The 24,115-nt window shown below is 49.1% G+C and overlaps 1 protein-coding gene across 1 annotated transcript in view; it reads left to right on the top strand.

Moving 5' to 3' along the window:
• Positions 1 to 65: 65 nt before the first annotated feature.
• CRAMP1 (cramped chromatin regulator homolog 1) overlaps positions 66 to 24,115 on the top strand; it is a 56,938-nt gene continuing 32,888 nt past the window's right edge. The window contains exons 1-4 of the mRNA XM_008070307.2: positions 66 to 146; positions 10,041 to 10,234; positions 15,962 to 16,115; positions 21,127 to 21,210. Of these exons, the coding sequence (XP_008068498.1) occupies positions 16,034 to 16,115; positions 21,127 to 21,210 (166 nt within the window). The 5' untranslated portion in view covers positions 66 to 146; positions 10,041 to 10,234; positions 15,962 to 16,033. The remainder of the gene's footprint in view (positions 147 to 10,040; positions 10,235 to 15,961; positions 16,116 to 21,126; positions 21,211 to 24,115) is intronic.

A 24,115-nucleotide genomic window follows, 5' to 3' on the forward strand; every position in this document is an offset into this window, starting at 1 on the left:
GGCGCCGTCCCCGCCGCAGGGCAGCCCCCAGGACCAGCACCACTTCCTCCGGTCCAGTGTGCGGCCGCAGAGCAAGAGGCCCAGGAAGGACCCGCCCGGCGCGGTGGGGAGCAGCGGCGCGGGCAGCTCGGGGCCCCGCGGAAAAGGTAGGGTGGCCTGGCCCGTCGGGAGACCCCAGCCCTTCTCCGGGGTGGACCTCGGCGGAGGAGAGGAAGCCCCCAACCCAACCGAACTCCTCCCCAGCTCACCCTCCCCAGGCCTGCGCTGGGAAGCCCGCGCTCTCCCTGGCACTTTGGAGGAGGATGTTTACCTCTCCTCCCAAGAGACTGTTACTTTCTGTGTTTAAACTGTGTGAAGAGACAGTAAGTAGCCTTCCTTTGGGCAAGTAAGAGAGTTCCCCTAAGGTGGTTTTCTTCCCGAAGGATCACTGATGATTTTCTGTGGTTGTCTTATCAAACAGCAGACAGTAGTTTAGAAATGGGAAGAGAAAAAAGTACCTGTTGTGTCTCTTTCCCAGACATCAGGTGGTGGAAACGCAACAAAGGAGCCGGCTTTTGCAACTGTTGGGTCAAGATTGATAAAGGGAGAAAGGGGTCTGACTTGGGCTCATTGTCCCTCCCTCAACTGTTCCTGGCTTGGAGTATGAAGGGCACAGAGATGGTGTCCTGTGACTTGCACCTAAGGCTTACTTCTGCACCACAGAAGGAAAAAGGCTGTGGGACCCTGGCAACCTAACATAACTGAGCAGCAGTCTGCAGTGTTTGTCCTTCCGCAGTGATTGAGAAATTACCTCCTAGCTGGAGCCCCTAGTAAAACAATAAGAAAGCCGAATGTCAGCCTTACTCTCCGCTTGCCTGTACTTCAGGGTCGTCTTCGTTTATTTGTGTCTCAGTGTAGTGCTGTTTCTTAATTACACAGGTGAACTGCTCGTATTCTTTCTCTTTCAGACCATGCTTGCAGCACTTTTTACAAATCAATAGCAAATATAGCATCAATTTCCAGTGAGTTTCCACATGGAAAAAAATCTTTCACTTCCTTTCCTGGGAAACATTGGTTTAAATTTAGTAAACGGCCCTGGTAGTTTTAAAAGGGAAACATTCCATGAGCTGATGGAGAACCCATTGTGGAGGTCTGTGCCATGCATGTCCCATTGAGCTTGCCTCTCCCACCTGCTTCTCCACCTGGGAGGACTGGCCCCCATCACGGCCAGTCCCTTACTGAGGGATGAAGGATGTGGATGTAAGTATACTTATGGAAAGATGTAAAAGGAAGGTGACATTGTGTGTTTCAGAATGTGAAATTTGCCTTGTGTAAGTTTATTTTGGTGTGAAGGTTGCTGATTGATTGGGAAACCATTAATTCGTTTTACTGACTTTGCTTGCTTTGTGAAAAGTAGGTTGTTTTGCTATTTTCAGGTGTGTCTAAGCTCATGTAAGCTCCTGGGTGCCTTCAAGGGTTCGTTTTCTATGGCACCCAAAGCCCAAAGTCCAGCCAGCATTCAAGCCTCATGACCTGGCCCTCTAACCTCGTTCTGCTTGTTTGTCCTCTTGAATTTGCTTTACCCTCAGAGAGGTGCTCCTGTGAAACGAGCAACAGCAGCTGCTTTGTCCCCTTGGAGTGTGGCTGCTGCAGTGAAGCAGGGTGCTGATGTGAAGCACTCCATGACATGCACATGGCTACCTGAGTGTGAGGTGAAGTGGTGTTGAGACCCAGTGGGAGGGTAGATTTTTGGCAGGGGGCAATGAGGGGAGGTTGCTTTTGTTTGCATAGTTGGGAGTGACTTGCTGAGGTGGAGGAAGTTTCTTGGGTTCTCCTCATGTTCAGGTCACGGGTGTGTCTGTCCCTAATTCTTAGACCAGTGTGTGGCTTGGAGCAGAGATTGGCTTTTCATTGTTTTTCATATTAGTAAAATGCAAATTTATTAGAATTTTTGCTCCTTGTGACTTACCCATTTTACTACTTTAGCAAGCAAATATGACTTTAGATTAGTGAGAAAGCGAGGCCTCAGTAGCAGCTTTTAGGAGAGGAGCAGGAAGCATGTCTCCTCGCTTCCCAGAACTTCTCAACCAGCATCTGCCCGTGGGCTTCCCAGGAAGCTTCCCAAGGGCTGCTTCCTGCTCCCAGGCTCCATGGGACCTCTGGCTGTTCTTCACGTGCTCAGGACATCTCCTAGTCTTCAGGGGACCTCTGCTCAGTCGTTGCCTCCATCACCTGTTAGAAAAGACGTCCAACTTGCGCCAGGGCGCCCCATGCACATTTCAAGCTAACCTTTGACTGACACTTGGAGCATTCCCTTCCAGACTGAGAAATCTGCACCCGTGGTGGTGAGCATGTATCAGGAAATGATCAATACTTCATTTTCGAATTTTTCGCTTGAAAAAGATGTAATTTTGGTCACGTGTGAGGAATAAGCAGTTTAGTCATTGACAGTCCCTTTGGTTGATAACTTGCCACTCTTGCCAGTTTCAGTCTTAGTGGGCCTGAAACCTGTACAGTGAGTTTGGAGGAAAGGAAAATCCTCCATGTCTGGTTTTTTCCTCATACAACTGTATTTTCTTTCTCTATAACAGTAGACCCGGCCAGACACGGTGGCTCACACCTATAATTCCAGCACTTTGGGAGGCCAAGTTGAGAGGATTGCCTGAGCCCACGGGTTTGAGACCAGCCTGGGCAACTTGGCGAGACCTCATCTCTACTATAAATCAAAAAATTAGCCGGGTGTGGTGGTGCGCATCTGTAGTTCCAGCTACCTGGAAGGCTGAGGTGGAAGGATTGCCTGAGCCAAGCAGGTCAAGGCTGTGGTGGCCGTGAGCGTGCCACTGTACTCTAGCCTGGGTGACAGAGTGAGACTCCAACTCAAAACAAAACAAAACAGACCCTTTTGTCAACTTCAGTGAAAAATTATTTTTTTCTAGTACAATTCCAAATTAAAATCTTTCTGAATTGTTAAAGAGATGGTAGCTAAGATTTAGTACCTCTTGCATCTTTGTAACTTTGCTTTTAAATGAGTACAGAAACTGAAGTTTATTGTTTAAGTCACACGCTCAACCTACAGCAGGTAAGCTGCAAGCCAGAAGTCAGGGGATCCGCTTGATCGCAAAAGATGTTCCTGTAGCCATGCCACACCACCCAGTGGCCCTGGGTGCATTGGAGACTGTGACTCAGAATCTTAGAGGTGCTCTGTAAGAACACGGGACAGGAGGCAGAGTCCCATTGCCCTTCGCTGTCTGGCCAGTTCCTGGTCTGGCTGGCCCTGGGCAGTTTATATCATTCTCCTGCCTCATCTTGATAAATAGCGCAGTGAAACCAGCCACAAGGCAGTTATCAGACTCTTGGTGCTTCTACTGGGAAAAATATGCGTATCTTCTAGGTTTCGACTGCAGGAGGGTCTGTACAGGCCAGTGGGACTGGGGGGCAGGGAGGGCCTACCTGTCAGGGGAGTGGAGGTCCCAGGAATGCCCTTGAGTGGGAGCCCTGTTGGGGTCATTTGGCTGGGAGGACACTGGGAGTGGGGACGAGACCCTCCACTTCTTTTACCCACCCCCAACCTCCACTCCCAAGAACTTTAGTTCCCTTGAGGTTGGGGAAGTGCACCATCTTGAGTTGGGTAGTGTAGTCTGAAGTTGTGGTTGCTTGCACTTAGGAATCAGTGACATCAAGCTGTGGCCAAAGCCCACAGACCTGGATGGGGAGAGGAGGAGGAAGCGGGGCTATTCTGCTGACTGTCCGGCACACAGCTACACATCCCCCGTGGTGCTTTGTGCAGTTGAAAATACAGCAAGCCAGGCATGTGGTCCTACTGTGTGACACAGACCCACCTGTGCTCTCAGGTCAGAGCTGTGGCCCAAGCCATGTTGGGGATGGGTCATGACAGGGCTGCACAGGACAGAGAGGAAAATGGGCACAAAAGGCTCTTGGTGAATTATCAAGTTCAAAGTTGTATGAGTTGCATTTGCTTCACATCAAGAGGTAAAGTAGATGATGCAGTTTTTGAATGTTTGAATTAGCTGGACAAGGGCAATCCTTTTTCGGGTCCCCTCCTGCTGGGGGAGCTTTTCTGTCTTCTTAATAAACTCCTGCTTTCTCACCCAAAAAAAAAAAAAAAAATTAGCCGGACTAATATTCAAATACCTACATACTTTTAATGTTAGAAACTGATGTTTCTGTGGTGTCTGTTCTTGCGGAATTGTTTTTTGCTAATGAAGTATACTTTAGGTTTATGTCTTATTTGGGGCTTTATGAAGATAACAGAGAAATAACTCCAGAAAGCAGAGTCCCAAATATGAACCTTAACATTGTCATATAAGGTGGTGTATAAAAGCATTTTGTCACATTAAGTAACTGCGGTGTTCTTAACACTGAAGAACTATATAAGAAATGCCAAATAAAGGAGTCATATTCCTAGGAATTTGTGATTTTGCTGGAATATCAAGAATGGCCTACAGAAGACAAGAAGATCTTCCTGTTATCCAACGAAGAAGGCACCCACTTTGAGAGAAACACTGGACTTCCAGTGGGGTTTCTCACAGATATTTGCAGGAGGAGGGGAGACTCTTCGAGGGCGATGGTCCTGATCAGAGAGTGCAGCAGGGCGCCGAGCCTTGCAGGTGCTGAGGATGGACACCCTGGTGGAGTGAAGGACACAGCATGGGGGGCACCCAGACTGTGTCCCAGGGATGACCAGGCTTCAGGTCTTCTCCAGACCATGGGAGAGGATATCTTGGAGGCTGGTGCTCCTGGGCAAGGCTCTCTCAGGCGTGGCTGGAGCGCATGGACTGGACCTTTAGGGACAGATCGCCTGTTGAACACCTGCTGTGTGGGACAGAGCAGCAGTGTTGCATGGGCAAGATAGCAAGGGTATGTAGTGGGAGGCTCAGGACTCATTTACTAAGGTGACACCTTGACAGGGACTTGGCTTGCCTGAAGTATCCCCCATGGGTCCACAGTGGAGATGGTCCTCTCCATCACGTCTGTGGCTCTGAGTGCAAAGTGCTGACACCAGCACCTGCTGCAGGGTCCTGTGTCAGGAGAGGCACAGAATGCTCCAGGAGACACAGAGTTGGACATGTTGGACCCTGGCAGTTTGTGCCATCCTCGACCTCCCAGGAAGGCTCCCTATGCTCTTACATAGCCAACACAGCCACAAGGAGGCTTCCCTGTGCCAGAGTCGGAGGCAGTTGAGCCTTGAGACACATTTCTGTAAACTGGTCTTAAAGATACCTAGCTGAGAATGGACGGAGTGTGGTGAAGACACGCATTTCACTAGAGTCCTCATGCCTCTGCAACAGTTGCTGACTCCCTCACAGTTAGTTGGTCTCTGTCACTCAAAGGAAGTTCACTGAACCACAGGAAGCAAGCTCCAGGACAGTGAGTTTATTCTATGAAGTACAACAGATTGTAGTTACATCTTCTGTATCTTCAAGCGGTAGACACCTCCAAAGTCTTAGCTCCTGCCATTTGTGAGCCATGTGCCTTTGGGAGAGTCATTGAACTCCTCACCTGTCATATACTGAGGGAAGGACCTCAAGGTCAAGCTTCCTCTGCCATAAAACTCCACTCCTCCAGAAGGTGCCACCAAGATGTCTCTCTGGCCCAGAGCATCAGGAGGGTGTATGCTGCTCAGCGTTCAGAGCTGTTCAGATGGCATGGCAGAGGAAATGCCCAGGTTGGGAATGAGAAGGTTGCCCTCTGACTTGGTTCTTGCTGCCTCATGACCTTGGGGCTTTTATAGTCTCAGTTTCCCTGTGTCTAAAGAAGAAGCAGTGCATTTGCACGTGTTCTGAAGGTGCTGTTTAAATACACCGTGTGTTGTTTCCAGGCCCACTGGGCATGGAGCAGCTGTGCAGCTTCATGGGTGAGCTGCTCCCTATACCTCATCTTCCCCAGTTGAAAGATGGAGCTGATTTGTCGTCTTAAGGTGGTGTGAAGGCGTACGGGTAATGGTGTTCCTGGCCAGCCCCGAGATGTGGGATGGGGAGGAGAGCATGTGGGACAGAGCAGATAGTCTAGTACGTCTGGAGCAGGGGGCAGGGCGGGCATCAGGAAAGGTACGCTGAAGTCACCTGACTGTGTCCTTCCTGTGCACGCTTTGCAGAGTGGGCTGTGCAGAGGTTAGAGACTTGGGAGACCAGAGAGGAGGCTGTTGACATTGTCTTATTCAGAGACAGTCTGGAGCTGGCCTAGGAAATCAGCAGGAATGGGTAGGGGGAGAAGTGGGTGGCAGTGGGCCCGCTGGAGAATTGTGGCACCCAAGTGGGCAGAGAGGGAAGGGGGGTTCAACTTGGGAGACCCAGGGGCCTGGGTGTGCTGTCCAGGCTGGTGAGGGGCAGAGCAAGCCCAGAGCCTCCTTTTCTGGGCTCTGTGGGGTCCTGTACTGTCACTGAGCATCTGCGGTGTGTGTCCGACATCGCTCTTGCTTTCAAAGAGCCCACTGTTGGAGGGGGGTCTGTTGCTGTACCCTCTTTCCCTTCAAGTGAGCCACAAGTGAAGCTGTGAAGCCACTCCTCACTTCCTAATCTAAAGTCTTGGGAGTATACTGGAGGCCACACTCTCTTTCTGCTCCTAAGCTTGTGATTCTGCTCAACTTTTAAAAAGCATTTAAGGGCCAGGCACAGTGGTTCAAGCCTGTAATCCCAGCACTTTGGGAGGCTGAGACAAGAAAATTGCCTGAGTCCAGGGGTTCGAGACCAGCTTGGGCAACTCGGCAAGACCTCGTCTATACAATAAATCAAAAAATCAGCTGGATATGGTGACACATGCCTGTGGTTCCAGCTACTTGGAAGGCTGAGGCGGAAAGATGTCCTGAGCCCAGCAGGTTGAAACTGCAGTAGCCGTGAGCATGCCACTGCACTCCACCTTGGGTGATGACAAGAGTGAGACTTCTACTCCAAAAAAAAAAAGGTATTTGAGGTCTGGATTGATGGGCACCAAATGTTAGAAATGTTACTTGTGTGATTTGCTTTCTTTTCTGTTTTTTTTTTTTTTAGAGCTGTGGTCTTGCTATGTTGCCCAGACTGGTCTCAAACTCCTGGGTTTAAGTGATCCTCCTACCTCAGCCTCCTGAGTCGCTGGGTCTACAGGTGCATACCACCATGCCCAGTGATTGCTTTCTTTTTTGGCTGCTCATATTGCTTCACTTTCCTCTACTGAGGCTATATCATTTTTGAATCGTGAGAAGGAAAGGCCATGTTTCTGCAGCTGACCTCTGGCTGCTGGGAGAGTGGCTTGCTACTGTGAGGAGAGGTTGCTGCCTTGTGAGCCTTATCAGAGCCACTTTTATGGTTGTACCTTCTTTTCGTGCCTGCCAGTCTGCTTTGTCCTCTTCTCTGCCTCTGACATCCCACCCAGCTTGGACACGCTTCTGCTGTCATCCTTTACTGTGCATTTTCCTTGTTTGGGATCACCAGTGCTGTGATAAAGTCTCACAAAATTAAGCAAGACATCTGGATTATGGAATTTTAGGAAGTGTACGTCTGCTGTTACTTTCAAGTATGCCTAATGCCAGTGTGGGCTGGCAAAAATAAACCAGAGCTATGATGGTAGGGCTGGTTAGCAAGGTGTGGTTTTGGAAGAAGAGAGTTTAGTGAATGTTTCTTAGGAAACCGAAAATGACTCTGAAATCCTTTGTTGTGGGTGGCACAGAGGTGGACAAGCGACTCTTCCTCTGGTGACCATGTGAAGAGTCACAGGCTCCACATGAGCCAGATTGTCTAGTATTTAAGAGTTCTGTTTAAGTGACCTCAGTAATTTGCCCTTCAGTTTGCAACAAAAGCATCTCTGACGTACTAGAAATGGAATGAAACCTATAGTTTCTGGAAACTTGCTCGAAAGTTGCCACTCCTGGGGAATATATCTTGGTTCTTGAGGCTTGGTTGGGTGAGGATTAACCAGAGTTGTGCCTGATTGCCAGCACCAAGCACACCTGAGTTACCCGTGCAGGGTGAGATGGAGCAGCTGGAAGGCAGGTGGGAGGGACATAAGCAGAGCCTTGCTTTTATTCTGCAGCAGCATGTCTAGGATTGCATGCAGAACATTCCAGTGCAGCACTGTCTCGTGGCTCTTTTTGCAATGATAGAAATGTTCTGTGCTGCCTGCCCAGCATAGGAACCATGACCACATCTGACTGTTGACTACCAGAAATGAGGCTAGTGTGACTGAGTTTTTGTTTTTTAAATTCAAATGATTTCATATTTATGTTAAAATAACTTCATGTGGTCAGTGACTCCTGAGCAGGACAGTGCAGGTCTGATATACCCAGATTGCATGATTGTCCCAGAGTCTCATGACGTCAGCCTATCCCTAAAGAGACACACCTTTCCAAACAAGAGACTCAATCCCATTCCCAGAGCTGAGTCCATTTTTCTGCATGTGGATAAACACGTTCTGCTTTCTGATAGCGGACTTGCAGAACTGACTATTTCTGGTACTCCTTCGTTTGAAGAAGTGACACCCATGGTGTACACTTTGACAGGCTCAGCAAGGCATCACAGAGGAGGATCGCGTCTCTACTTTCCCCAGGCTCCCAGGCAGCTCCTGCTCTGGTTTCTGGGATTTTTTCCAAAGATAGTCTTTACAAATCTATGTGAGTGCGTGAACTTTGAGTTTGTTGTTTCTTTTATTTTTCATGATCTTCTGTGAACTCTTTTGTCTTTCATTACCCCCTTTGGAGACAGACCCTATTGGGGGGTGGGGGAGGAGTCCGTGAGCCCCCTGGCTGTGAGCAGGAAGTGGATCCCTGGGAAAAGCCTGTGATTATCTCATTACGAAAGCATTCTAACAATAATCTACATTTATTTGACTTTTGTTTTTAAAGCATTTTTGTTTTAGTGTTCTCATTTTCACCCTTGTTCTAAGATTGTTTCAGAGTCTGTGGGTTTCTCAGCAGTTTATGGTCCTCCAGTTCCATAAGAAGAGAATACTGTCTGTCACACGGACTTGCTGGGCATCCTTCCCTCTGAGAGTAGGCACGGAGCCCGGTGGGAGGAGTATGTTAGGCCATCAGGGTTTTATCTGTGGACTGTGGCTCTCCTCACTGCCTCTCTTCTCTCAGGAGCCGAGTTCTCTGTCCTCAGCTGGGAGCAAAGTTTCCTTTGGGTTTTCTTATGCCTTTCCCCCTTAGTAGTGTTCCCAAGGACTTGACTTGAGATCAGGACCTGATGCTTTCATAGAATCTGCAAAAGTTATCAGGTTACTCTCAGAACACCAGACTTTGTTGTTGGTAATTGATAAGATAAGGAGTTTGGTTTTTTGTTTTGTTTGAATCAGGGTCTCACTCTGTTGCCCAGGCTAGAGTGCAGTGGCACCATCACAGCTAACTGCAGCCTCGACCTCCTGAACTCTGGACTCAGGTGATACTTCTGCCTCAGCTTCCCAAGCAGCTGGGACTACCAATGTGTGCCACCACACCCAGGCTAATTTTTTTTTTCTTTTTTTTAGAAACGAGGTATCACTGTGTTGCCCAGGCTGGTCTCAAAACTCCTGGTTTCAAGCAATCATCTCACCTTAGCCTCCCAAAGTGCTGGGATTACAGGCATGAGCCACCATACCTTGGCCTAGGAGTTTTAAGACTAAAGATTCTTAGACATTAAATGGTTCATATTCTAAAGTATTGATTCTATCTAAAAGAAAGTGGTGTTTTACATACATTTAAATGTTTTCTTGAGTTTTGATCTCAACCTGCTTATGTGAAAAGAATGAGAGAAAAGGGCAGTGGCATGTGAGGTGAGGCTTCCGTCTGCAGAGAGGCTGGGATCTGTCTCCACTGTGATGGCATGTCATGTGCTGCAGCAGCATCATGCTGTTGAAGGTTCCTCGTGAACTCTCTCCTTGTTGCCGCTATACAGGCATTGTGGAGCCCTTTGGTCTGGTGAGGATGCTCTCGGCACTGAGCAGTCTTGCTGGTGCCGTGATCCCAGTGCTGGTCTGCTAGGAGGAATGTGGAACGGGAACTCAGGCCAGTCGGCCTCCCTCCCTTCACCCATGCTGTCCTGCCACCCTCCAACTTTCTGGGACAGATCACTGTATAGTTCTCTCTCTTTTAGGAACCGAAGGTGGTGGATCATCATCTGGAAATGTGTCTGGGGTTGCCTCCGTTGCCCCTGCAGGGGGCTCACGTGCCTCCTCCCGGAACTTAGGGTCTTCCGGTGGCGAGAAGGAAGAAGGCAAAAAGGTCCGGCGGCAGTGGGAGTCATGGAGCACAGAGGACAAGAACACCTTCTTCGAGGGGCTGTATGAGGTAGGTGAGTGTGAAAGCGAGAAAAGCCTGCTGGTGCTGAGCCCCGGAGGCCTGCACCTCTCCATGACAGTGTGTCCCTGTCCCTTGCCACATGGCCATCAGCTGTCCCATGAGGAGCCCCAACGTGCTGAGGACAGTGTGGGAGACCAGGTCCCACCCTTGCCATTTCTGGTGAGGCAACTGTCCGAAAGCATTTTGGTCTATTCCTTCCATTTCCTTTCCATTATTTTAACCCATTGTCTCTTAAAGATGTCCCTGATGTTCCAGACCGAAGAGTGATGCTCTTCTCCCTCCTCTCCTGGTGTCCTCCATTTACAGCTGAGTGGGTGGACTGGGGGTGGGGGTGTTCCCCAAGTTAGGGCGAGACAAGGGGATACTTGCTGCATCAGTTAGAGTAGCAGCAAGACCCCAAGAGATAGCTGGGACAGTGGAAAGTGCTACAAATAGAAGCCATTCCCCAGTCTCACTGTCCAGTGAATGGCCATGCTCCCTTCTGACCGTTTTCACTTGCATATTATTTTTAAATCCTTATATCAGCATCTATTTTTTTTTCTTTGAGTTGGGGTCCTCACTATGTTACCCAGGCTAGAGTGCAGTGACATAATCATGGCTCTCCACAACCTCAACCTCCTAGGCTCAGATGATCCTTCCACCCACCCTACCTAGTAGATGGGACCACAGATGCGAACCACCACACCCAGCTAATTTTTTTATTTTTTGTAGAGATGAGGTGTCACTATGTTGCCCAGGCTGGTTTCAAACTCCTGGGCTCAAGTGAACCTCCTGCCTTGGCCTCCCAAAGTGTTGGGATTACAGGTGTGAGCCTCTGTGCCTAGTTAAATCCTTGTAATTATCATGAGCATACTTTTAAAAAAATTAATAGTAATTGCATTTTTCATGGTGTTTCATAGTTCTTCTGCTCAGTATTTTTTCATGTCTATAAATGTTGCACTTCAGCTGTAGACAAACTATGGTGTGTATGGTCACTGTCTGTTTTTGTTTAAAAAAAAGTATTGGAACACAGCCATGCCTATTGATTTTTGTGTTGTCTGTGGCTGACTTGACTGCAGTGCTACTTGCCACAGACACTATTGTCTCCAAGGTTTAAATATATGCCCTCTGGCCAGTTACTGCTGTTCTTAACCATTCTTGTATTGTTGACTGTTGAGGTCCTTTCAGGTTGTGCTGTTATAAACAATGCTGTGGTGAACATCTTTATACACATTTCATATTTAGACTGCTTTTTGGCACAAAGCATTAGAAGTAGGTTACTCGATTAGTGAGCCTTGTTCTTTCAATACTTAATTAATTGGGATGATGAAAAAGTCTTGTCGAATCTGGGAAACAGAAGGCTCAAAAAAGGAATGAAGCTCTGGAATTTAAACCATGAAGTGTTTATAGTGAGATTAGAAAAGGAGACACTTCTCAACACAGACATCTAACTTGACTGCAGTATATTCCCATGACTGGTTTTGCTCCCTTCTTGGGACTGATGGTTCTGTTCTGCCTGTCCCGGTTGGACAGGGCTGTGGTTTACTTCTGGTTGTCCAAAGAGAATGAAGTGTGTGCCTGAGTCTTGTTTCAGGAGACATGAAGTCATTCAACCAAATACAAATGTGATCCTTTTCTTCCCTTGGAGAGTTTTAGAAGAAAGCATAGAGGCTGCTTTTGTGTAGATTGAATCCTCAACTTGAGCCTTCTCTAAGCTGTTTGTTAGGCATAGAGGACTGTGATTCCTGGAATGTTTCAGAACCAACAGCCATTGGCGTGATTCTTGCCTGAAGCAATTACTACCGCACTGTGGCCCTTTGTTCTTGGGGAGACCACAGGGTCTTCAGGGGTCTGGTTCCCCAGGTGCAAGAGATGTGGCTGTCCAATTCAAGAGGAAGGTTTCCTCTGCTAAAGCCCTTTCTCAGGTGAACTAGTTCATTCTCTTCTCCTTGGATTCACCTTCCTGTTGAGAATTCTCCTCTGCTTCAGATGCTCTGCAGAGGCGAGCATGCTACCCCTGAGAGGACAGTCCTGGACACGAACTCAGATTGGTCTCTCTCAAGTCATAGCTCCTTCCAGCCGGTCCAGAGTTCTCACTGTGGCCAGGGGCTTGGGTAGGAAGCGGAGGGGGGCTCACACCTGGGCCTCCTCTCCCTTCTGCCTCTGAATGCCCTTCCATTCTAGCAGTGTCTCTGCCAAAGCCAGCTCTGACTTTTCACTTTGTTTTCCTCCTGGCATTGTCCTTGTTGGTTTTGGCCATAGAGTTCTTGATTTCCCACCTGACAGGCACACAGTCAGCAGCCTGTGCTCATGCCCCTGTGCCCAGGATTGCTGCAGGCCTGTCACGGCTCTGTGCTTCGGAGTGGTCTCATCCATGCCTCTGTCGGGCCTGCTTCCTCCTGCAAGTGCTGTCATGAGGGCATCTTGGTTTTACTATCTCCATGACTCTAAGTACTATGAGCCTCTCTACCTCCAGATAGCGTGCTCTTGCTCTCAACTTTGCCTGTTTTCTGTTGCCTCTGCCATTTGTTTATCTAGTTCCCAAGAGGTGCAGAGGAACCCCTTCCCGCATGGGGCTTGCCACCTTGTTGGAGAGATACAGCCGGCACATGCCAAGAATGCCCCAGACTGCAGGAGGAGCATAGTCTTAAGAACATGGGCATAGGAGTCCCCATATTTTATCTGCCATTACTTTTAAAAATTAATTTTCTAAAAATATTGTTATTTATTTGTTGATGGTACCTAGGCTGAAGTGACCGCCTGCTAGCCTCTCACCTAGACAGCCCATGCCCCAGCTCGCACAGGCTTCTGGATCCACCTCCTCCACCCCCATTCCTTTCTGACTCCCCAGCCCCTTCATCTCCAGGAGTTACAGATCCTGAAGTGCACCCAGTGCTGCCCAGCAGAACTCCTGTGTGCCCAGCGGAGTCCCTGTTCTCTGAGGATGCTTCAGGGGCTTCCAACTGCCAGTGGGGACAAGCACCCCAACAGTTGCCCAGTTCACTGCTCCTTCTCCACCCTCTTCTCTATTGGCAAGTTTTTTATTTTGGTTTTTCTAAGAGTCAGGGTCTTGCTTGATGCCCAGGCTAGAGTGTAGTGATGCCATCATAGCTCACTACAGCCTTGATCTCTCCCCAGTTCAAGTAATCCTTCTGCCTCAGCCATCTGTGTAGCTGTGACTACAGGTACACACCACCACAGCTGGCTAATTTTTAAATTCTTTTTGGGAGCTGTGCTCGGTGGCTTAGCCTATAATCCCGCGCCTTTGGGAGGCTGAGGTGAGTGGATTGCCTGAGCCCATGGGTCCGAGACCCGCCTGGGCAACTTGACGAGACCTCATCTGTACAATAAATAAAAAAAAAATTAGCCGGGCGTGGTAGCACGCGCCTGTAGTTCCAGCTACTTGGAAGGCTGAGGCGGACGGATCGCTGGAGCCCAGCAGGTCGAGGCTGCGGTGGCCGGGAGCAGCCACTGCACTCCAGTCTGGGCGACAGAGTGAGACTCCAACTCAAAAAAAAAAATTCTTTTTGTGGAGATGGGGTCTTGCTGTGTAGCCCAGTCTGGTATGGAACTCCTGGCCTCAAGAATCTTCCCACCTTGGCCTCCCAAAGCGCTGGTATTACAGGGGTGAGCCACTGCACCTGGCTTAAGTTTATTTTTTCATTTGCTCTTTGTATTTCAATAGCTACAAATAGCAAGTTTTTTATTTTTTAACTTTTCATTTTGAAACATTTCAGATTTTAAAAGTTACAGAAGAATCCAAAGAATTTCCATATGCCCTATCACCCTGCTTCTCTATGGTAAGGAAATCCCCACGAGGAGGAAAGCCAGGCCCTTGTGCTCTGCAGGATGAGGGCAGGGTCAGCAGGTGTCCTGCTAGCTGCTGGGTCTGGATCAGGAACCCACAGTACACTTGGCTCTTGTAACTGCTCAGTCTCCTGCAGCCTGGGACCGTTTCTCGGTCTTTTTTGTATGTGTCTTTCATGACCTCAACACTTTTGAAGACTTGCAGCCTGTTAGTTTGTAGAGGGCCCTCCAGTTTGGGTGAATCTACAGTTTCCTCGTGATTAAATGTACATACATTATGCGTTTCTGTGAAGAGTTCCACAGTAGTGACATGCCGCCTCAGTGCTTCCAATCCGGAGGTGCCCAGGGTCTCCATCTCAGTCCTGGTGTATTCTCCCTGGTCACTGCACTTAGGCAGCATCTGTCAGGTCATTTTTTTTTCTAAGACTAGCTAAGTACCCTGTTTCTCATTCTTTCTCCTACTCATTTTAGCAAGTGTTCTGCCTCTTACCCAAAACGGTTGTAGTTGTGATGTTTGCTCAGTGAGGACCTGTTTCCGTTATTCTTTCTACATTTACTGATTGGTCACTTCATGCCAGGAAAGAGCTCCCCTCCCCATTCATGTAGTTGTTTTATGATTTAATTTTATACTTGTATGGACTCATGGATGTTTGTTTTATTCTGTGAGTCTTGATCCATCACGTCATTGTTAGTTTTCTTGCCCCAGTGGTTCCAGATTTGGCCACTGGGAGCTTCCTCAGGTCGACTCCTGTGTCCTCTCAACCTGTTCCTGTCACCTCTTAGGCAAGTTCTCATTTTCTGGCCCCTTGAGGCTTTCCAGACTCACCTGGTGCCCTCCTTGCCCTAGCCCTAGAATCAGCCATTTCTCCAAAGATCCCTGGTTCCTTTTACAAAGTGATATTTAGAAACCAAGATCTGGGTGTTGGGGTGTGTATCGCTGCTGGTCCCTGCCGGTACTTGTTACAAGCTTGGTTTTGATAAAATCATTGAGCAGTTGGTTTTCTTTTCTCTTTTTGAGTTGGAGTCTCACTCTGTCACCCAAGCTGGAGTTCAGTGGCACGTTCACAGCCACCACAGCCTCAACCTACTGGACTCAGGCAATCCTTCCACCTCAACCTTCCAAGTAGCTGGAACTACAGGCATGTGCCACCATGCCCAGCTAATTTTGTTATTTATTGTAGAGATGAGGTCTCACCAAGTTGCCCAGGCTATTCTCAAACCTGAGGTCTCAGGCAATCCTCTCATCTCAGCCTCCCAAAGTGCTGGGATTTAGGCGTGAGCCACTGCACCTGGCCTCAGTTGGTTTTCTTTATGGCAGTACCTGAGACAGTGTTGATGGTGAGTCTGTCCTCTGGAATACAGGTTCTGTTCTGGAAACCTCAGTCATACTCAGCTTTTTCATGGAGGCATTCCAGGAAGGATTGGCCTACAGACATAATCAGCATGTTCTGTATGTTTCTCTTACTAGCTGTTCATGTTTTGCTATCTTTGTTTCAATGTAAAATATATTTTGTGTGATTGAAGCAAGGAGGGTGCTTCTGATCTACTCTTATATTTTTAAGATGCCAGCACTATGCCATTGTCTCCTCTCTCCCGGTGATCTTTATGGAAGTGCCCCATTTCCTGGTCTCTAAAGAATTCTAGAGATTATGCTGCTTGTGCAAAGGATAAGCTGTATGCTTCTCCTGCTCTGGGCCCTTGCTTCATTGGTATTCATGTGCCGTGATGGTTCTGTTCCTTTGCTACTTTATCCTGATTAAAATCTAAGGTCCTATGGGATCAGAGTTGAAGTTCACGCACAAACGAGAGCTGTGAAGGGCAGCTTGGTTGTCCACAGCTGGTCTCCTTTCTCCTCGGAAAGGGTCCGGCTTGCATGGAAAGTTGTGTTGGCTTAACCCCTGCGCTTTTACTGTGAACTCTATTTTCCAGCACGGGAAAGACTTTGAAGCGATCCAAAACAACATTGCTCTGAAGTACAAGAAGAAAGGCAAACCTGCAAGCATGGTGAAGAACAAAGAGCAGGTCCGCCACTTCTACTACCGCACCTGGCACAAGATCACCAAGTACATCGACTTCGACCATGGTGAGCGGGCGCCACAGGTTCGCCTTTGGGGGTTGCAGACAGGCAAGGTTTCTAACAAAGCCACGGGATATGCTTTCTGGCGTTTTCTCACCCAGCTACTTGGCCAGGGTTTTCCCTGCCTTGTGATGCTTTGGATGGTGGTATATATGCCTTTTACCTCTTGGGTAAACTGAATTCAAACATGCGGGCCATGCTCCAGGGTTCTTACTGCCACTTTTCTGTGTTGTATTTTGTGTTTCTGAGTGTGTGTGGGCTGTAGGTTCCTGGCTGACATCAAGCCTCTGTCTCCCACTGTAATTGACAGCACCACGGTCCAGCAAAGGGGTCAGGCTGTCAGCGTTGTGCCTGACTTGGGTCTGCCTGGGAGACAAAGCCCTCACCATCTGTATTTACATCCAGGTTTGCACAGGCCCGCTTTCAGTCATGTGACTTAAGTCCTCCCCAGGTACAGTCTGGCTTCTAGCTCAAAGAATCCTTTGACCGCCAACAGCTTCTCTGGGTAGCATTTTGTCCATTACAATCTCTGTCCTTGGGAGACCTTGCCACCTCCCTTTGTCCTTGTGTTCAGGCTTGCCCTTCATTCCTGCAGCTTCGTGCACAGTGTGGTCATTCCAGACACTCATGTCCACGGATGCCTCCACTTACTCCTGACCCTTCAAGTGTCCCACATTCTGACCGGGGCTCCAACTGCTATGGCCATGCCCCACCACCTTGAGCCTTTGCTTGTGCCCGCATGTTGTTATGGAACCCCTCATCCTGGCCATTCCTGCCATGTCCTTTGGCTAGGTCACTGTATATTGACCACTGTGTGTGTTAGCATCACCCAGAGCTTTGGGAAAAGCTAGTACCCAGCACCCTCATCTGACTAGGGCAGAGCTCTGCAGGGCCATAGACTCCTGCATGCAGCCTACGTGCTGTCCATAAGGTTGCTGCCATCTCCAGAGACCCATGGAAATGACTCTCAGTCTCCACCTGTTGGGGACATCCCTTGATAGACTTGATGGGTCCTCTGCTGATGCTGTTTAGTTTGTTTGCTTTTGGTATCCTTGTGACCATTAACATAAGACTTTCTGTTAACGTTATTGAATTATGGCAGGTTTATGGCATCTTGCTTTGTATTTGCTAGCTGTGCTCATCAGTGAACACCTGCATCACCAGTTTATTTGAAATCTCAGTGCTGGCTGGGTCCCATCAAGGCCAAGGCTGTTATGGTTAATGTGGGGTTGCAGTGAACAGCTTCATGCCTTCCAGAGAGGCACACCGTGCTGATTTTTAGCTCTCTGGCTCTCTCTGTGTTGTCTGTCTTCTGCATTTTTATTTTCTTGTCAGTATATTCTTAGTGACTCTCTGGCAGTCAGGTCATGAAAGCAGGTCTACCATCCACTTTGACTGGTCTTGTAAAGCTCTCTTTAAGTGAGAAGCTGGCCAGCAATTTGAGGAGAGGGTTGGGAGGCTGTTTGGTAAATGGAGTATAGAGAGAGCAACAAGATTTCTTGAGGCTTGATCACGTGTGATCAGCGGTTTGCCTGCCCACAGGCAGGGTGGGCGGTGTCTCGGAACACTCAAGTTCCCAGTGTAGGCTCAGGTCTCGTCTCCTCCTCCGAGGTTCAAGTGTGTATTCACCAGACTGCCAGATACATACTTTTCCTTGTGTTCCTTGTGATTTAGGAAGGCAGTTACAGCAAATGTTTCCTTTCTGTTTTTGTCAACTTTCCCTGTTGCACACCTCTCCCCTGGTGCCGGGAGGCATCATTCCTCCTCAGCCCTTCCCTCTGTTGGGGATGAAGTATAGAACTCCCACACACGGATCTGCACATCTCACCTGACACATGGCCTTTCCCCTTCTCCGTGTGCTTCTCTGTGCTTCCCTTCCTCCCTGCCTCATCCGCTTCCTTATCTGGCACAGTGGGTCCCCACAGCCTTGGTGTCTCCTGGTGGCCCATGTGCTGCTCCCTCTTCCTGTAGAGCTCACAGCTTCTGAGGTACTCTGACGGTCTTGATCATCTTTCCAGAAGGTACCACATGTCTGCCGGCACGTACCTGATTTGGGGCACCTTGGTACTGTCAAGTTGTTTTGTGGCAGGCTTCCACCCACGAAGGGAGTCTCGCCCAGCCAAGAGTGTCAGGTCAGAGGTCACCAGGATACTCTGAAGACTGCTGTGGGCTCCTCATAATCTGTATTTTGCATCATGCAAAGTGATGATATGTATTTTATAGATCACATATATTTTTAATGGTGCTTTTGAATCTGTTGAAAAACAGCGTCATCTTTAATTTCCCATGGGTTGGTTTGACTCATTAAGCAGAGTAAGAGTCAAAGCAGCAGTGGGTGAGGAGAGCGTAACTGCATCCCATCACTGCTCAGAAGCAGCGGTCTTATGTGTGCTCTGTCTAGGAGTTCATTAGACTTGTTAATCTTGCGTCGTCTCCACGTAGGTCACAGGTCCCCACTGGCTGCCATGTGGGTGTCACTGTGGAGGGTGATGTCCTTGCATATTGCTTCTCTGCTGGTGTCCCTTGCCCAGTGTAGATTTTATTTCACAGACTCAAAAGTTTGGATGAAGTAAACTCTGTTTCCCTGAGTCTGGAACAAAACACACAGGTGCTTGTCTGAAGATGCACAGGGGCCCAGTAGAACATCAGGGATGCCTGTTGGAACCCTTGCTTTGTCCTGGGGGCTCCACTGCCCTCACCCCACTTTCCCGTGGGCCACTTTCCCGTGCTTTCTTGCTCTTGGCTGCTCTTTCTTCTCTCTTGTTGAATTGTGGGTTTTTTCCTTTCTGCCATTTCAAATAGCTTTTTTTTTGAGTTGGAGTCTCACTCTGTGAGACTGGACTGGAGTGCAGTGGCACACTCCAGGCCACCGCGGCCTCGACCTGCTGGGCTCCAGCGATCCTTCCGCCTCAGCCTTCCAAGTAGCTGGAACTACAGGCGCGTGCTACCACGCCCGGCTAATTTTTGACTTATTGTAGAGATGAGGTCTCGCCAAGTTGCCCAGGCGGGTCTCGAACCCGTGGGCTCAGGCAATCCACTCACCTCAGCCTCCCAAAGTGCTGGGATTACAGGCTGAGCCACCGAGCCCGGCTTCAAGTAGTGAACTTTGAAAGACATATTTTCAAAATGGAGATGTACTCAGATACCATAAAATTCACCATTTTAAGGTGTACAGTTCACTACAGTTTTTTATATATTTACAAGGTTGTGTAGTCATCATCACTGTCTACTTGTTGATTATTTCCATCACATCAAAAGGAAACTCCATGTACCTGGATCTGGGAGCCACCAGTCAGCTTTCCATCTCTGTGAATTTACCTGTTCTGAACATTTTACATATGTGGAGTCCTACAGTATGTGCTGCTCTGTTTCTGTCCTCTCTTACTCAGCCTAATGTTTTCACAGTTCCTCCACATTGTAGTCTATGTTGGAATTCGGGTCCTTTTTTTTTTTTTTTGAGTCAGAGTTTCACTGTGTATCCCAGAATGGAGTGCAGTGGCATTCTCACAGCCACCACAGCCTCCTCAACCTGCTAGGCTCAGGCAATCCTTCCACTTCAGCCTTCCAAGTAGCTGGAACTACAGGTGTGTGTCACCACACCCAACTAATGTTTTGATTTTTATTATAGAGATGAGGTCTCACCAGGTTGCCCAGACTGGTCTCGAACCCGAGGGCTCAGGCAATCCTCTCGCCTTCGCCTCCCAAAGTATTGGGATTACAGGCATGAGCCACCACACCTGGCTAACTCAGGTCCTTTTTAAGGCTGAATGTATTCCATTGAATGGATGGGCCACATCTTGACTCTTTATCAAGTAGTAGATCTTCAAGTCCCCTGAGTCGCGGACTCAGACCTTGAGTCTGAGGAGCTCTTGGGTCTTCCTCTTAGGAAAGCCTTCGAGAACTGTTAACCTGTGGTGTCAGCAGCTCCACAGACCCTTAGAGCTCATCCAAGCTCCAGAACCCTCCTTTTATATCATATCTTCAAAACCTTACTCTCCATTAACTCATGTGTATTTTTTCCTTCCTTATTTAAACGCACACAGCCAAATGATAGGACCTTGGAAAGAGGTCTCTGCAAAGAAAGCCAGAGAGGACAGTTGTGAGAAAGAATGGAAGGGACAAATGACCTTTGTGGCTCGAAGGTGCCTAGACCCTTCTGTAGCTTGGCTTTTTCATATCAGGATTAGGTTTGGCTTCACATAATCAAAAAAATTCACAATAACAGTGGCCAAGCACCTCAGAGTTCACTCTCTCATGTCAGAGACAAGGCGGATGTCCAGGGCTGGCAGAACCCAGGCTCCTCCTGTCCTGTACTTGGCTGTCCTGAGTGACAACTCCAGATAGCTTCTCTTGGGAAAGAGGGGTGGGACAAGGGGCACCCTCCTCCCCACATCAGGCTCTTGGAAGAGCCTTCTAGAAATATCCATAACACTGTTCCATCAAAGGCCAGAGCCTTTCATTGTGGCCATGTCCAGCTGTGCATGTCCCAGCCTGTTTGCTTGCCAGATAAAAACAGGGCCTCTTACTATGGAGGAAGGAGAATTGACAGCAGACAAGGATGCACATTTGTCCCTTCTGGTCCATGTAGATCCACTGTCAGGGGAGGGCACAGGTGAGGCAGGAAGGCACATCCGAGGTTGCAGAGTTGCCAACCTCACATGTGTGCAGATACAAGTCATAGATTTACTGCTGGTCACATCTGTCACATCCACCTCCTCTGCAGACATTGGCTGTGCTGAGTGCACCACATTCTCCTCAGGGGACTCTGCTCTACCTCTTAGGAGTTTTCCAAGCCTCCCTTGTTTTCATTTATTTATCATTTTATTTTGACAGTTGCAAAAGCAGCACAGTGCACCCTATGCTGTCTACCCAGTTTCCCCTGAGGTTAACATTGAAGGTACAGGAATCAGAATGAGAAAACCAGCCTGAGCCCTCCATCTCTCCTGTGCATGGGCACTGCTCCGTCCTGGGATCTACCTGTCCCCTTTCTGAAGCTTTCTCCTTTTCTGTCTCACAGTGTTTTCTCGGGGACTGAAGAAGTCATCCCAGGAACTGTATGGCCTGATCTGCTATGGCGAGCTGCGCAAGAAGATTGGGGGCTGTGAGTACCCACCACCTGCGGCTCCTTCAGTCAGGGCTCTACTGTCCAGGTCACCTTTGATCTTCGTTGTTTTTAGAGATGAGGTCTGTTTTGCCCAGGCTGGTCTCGAACTCCTGGCCTCAAGCCATCCTCCCACCTCAGTCTCCCAAAGTGCTGGGATTACGGGTATGAGCCACTATGCCCAGCTCACCTTTGATCTTAGTGCCCAGGAATGTTTCTGTTTTCCCTCTAATTTTTTTTTTTTTTTTTGAGTCAGATTCTTATTCTATTGCTTAGTCTAGAGTGCAGTGGCACACTCATAATCACCGCAACCTCAACCTGCTGGGTTCAGGTGTTCCTTCCACCTCAGCCTTCCAAGTAGCTGGGACTACTTGGCCACCAAACCTAGCTGATTTAAAAAATTTATTGTAGAGAAGAAGTCTCGCCAAGTTACCCAGGCTGATCTCAAACTCCTGGGCAGGCAGTCCTCTCTCCTAGGCCTCCCAAAGTGCTGGGATTACAGGTATGAGCCACTGTGCCTGGCTTCCATCTAACTTTTAACTTGAAAAGTAGTTTAATAAAAGGTGGAAGAATAAGATGACCCCCATATACCTTCACTTAGATTTGTCAGTCACTGACATGCCACGTTTGCTTTCTGTATCCCTCTCTCCCTGCACACACACACTTGCACGCACACACGTTCATTCAGTGATACATTCTACCACTTGACTGTAGTGCATCAACCCACACCCTGAGTACCTTCGTCCACATCACCTGAGAACTGGGACAGACACTCTCCTACACAGCCACAATCCCAGCACCCACACCAAGACATTTGACGTTTCTCAGACAGGTCCAGCGATCTCACGTAAATTCCTGCCCACATCCAGCATTTCCAAAACTTTCCCGTGTGTCCATCAACACTCCTTCTAGGGCGTTGCCTTGTGTGACTGGCGTTTCCCTTGTGTCTCTACCCAGAGTAACCACACTGTGAGGTTGTGTGGTTGTCATGACATTAGCATTCGAGGCCTCCAGGCCTTTCTTACAAAGCACCCCCTCACTTGAATTTGTTCTCATCTTCTTGTAACCAGATTTCCTGTAGACATTTTTGACAAGAGCTAGGGACACTCTAGTCTTCCCAGGCGCCTGTGTCCTGTGCTCTTGACCCTACCTGTGCTCCATGTGTGATCCCAGACAGGAGGGAGCCCACCTCGCCTATGCGGTGGGTGTTGTGGTGGTGCTTCGAGGGTTAAATGGGATAAGGTATGACCTAGCAGCTTGGTGAACTCAGGGTGGTTGGTGGGGCTGGTTAGGACGGACACTGACACGGTGCTCTGTGTGTACCTGGCCTGTGCTGGGCTCTGACCCCCTTGCTGCCTCCTCGTGGCTTTTCATTTGTTGGGTGGCTGCTTCGCCCAACTGCACTGGCCACTCCTACCCGGGGAAACCAAAGGCTGCCTGGCAGCACCCTCTGCTCCTGCGCCTGCATCTCTGCCAGCTCTTGCCCTGCTCCTGCCATTTCCCACCTGCCCTCATGCAATCATCAGAAGCAACCTGGACCTCTAGGAGCTTATGCTGGGACCCTCCCAGCTCTCCTTTTCCACAGAGGAAAAAGAAAACTACGTCTTAACCACGTATGCCCATTCTCTGTAGCCCAGTCCTTCTGTTCCACCACCCCATTCCTAGTTCCCTCCATAGAAGCTTCTGGAAAGAGTCATAGTACGTGTTTTTCCAGGCCACACTAGTCACCTTCTCCCTAGCTAGCATTCTTCTTGTCAGGAATGCTCTTGACCTCTGCACCCTGGGTCCTCTTCCCTCCCAGGCCTCTACATCTTTTGCTCTTCCTGTGCTGTACCCGCCGTGTTTTTGGCCAGTGTCCTTCCGTCTGAATCTCCGTTCTTCTCGGGTGGCCTCACCTAGTCCGGTGGCTTCGAGTGCCACCCGTATGCTGGGGATTCACTCCTGCTGTGATTGCCCACCTGGCTCAGGACGTCAGACAAGAACCTCAGCCCCACCCCACCCCCACCCCAGCCACTCTTCCTCATCTTGGCCAGTGGCCCCAGCATGGAGGCAGCTGATCAGGTGGCATCTTGGGGACTGCCCTTGCTGGCCCCTTTCCCTGCTTCTCCCACCGCCTGAGCCATCCACTCTCCCAGCCCCTTCTTCCCTCATGTGGCCAGGGCACGACTGGTTCCCTGCTCCACTCCTTCCTCTGATGTTCTGCATACCTCACAGTGGTAGAGAAGGGCTCTCAGCCCCACCTCCCCGAAATCTCTGCTTCCTGTGCTCCATCCTGTCATGGCAGCTCATTGGGTCCCACCCCATCTTGGGCGCAGTTCTGTGACCCCTCTGCAGGTTGTCTTGACTCCATGTGCATCTTTGGACATTCTCTTGTCTATTTTCTGCTCAGTGACCCTGGGCAACTCTCTCTTTTCCCTTGGAGTATCATGGGACTCCCTGACGAGGGCCTTTGCACTCAGACCTCAGGCCTATCTTTCTGGCTGCTCCTCACTTCTCTTTTGGGTGCATCCCTTGGTTACAGTGGGCTCCTGCTCTGCCCCTGGTCCTGCTGGGAACTCCAGATGGTCCCTCTCAGCCCAGCCACACCCTACACTCGAATGCAGGTTTCACATGCACACCTGGAGTCCCATGTGGGGCTCTCGACCCTTAAGCTGTCACAGTGTTCTTCACCCTGCTGGGAGTTTCACTCTCTGAATCCCCACACACGCACACCACTCACTGACAAGTTTATCACATGCTCGGCTCGTTGATGTCCTTGCTTTAACTGTTGTGTCATTTTGCGTCTCTTTCAGGGAAGGGTTGTTTGTGTCCCTGAGTGCCTGCACACAACTGCTTGCTCTGAGCCATTCAGAAGTGCCAGGGCCTTGGGGGTTGGCGCGTACTCTTTTTTTTTTTTTTTTTTTTT

This window comes from Carlito syrichta, unplaced genomic scaffold (assembly GCF_000164805.1).
Source record: "Carlito syrichta isolate Samal-C Ts95f unplaced genomic scaffold, Tarsius_syrichta-2.0.1 Scaffold313344, whole genome shotgun sequence".
NCBI classification, from domain to species: domain Eukaryota; kingdom Metazoa; phylum Chordata; class Mammalia; order Primates; family Tarsiidae; genus Carlito; species Carlito syrichta.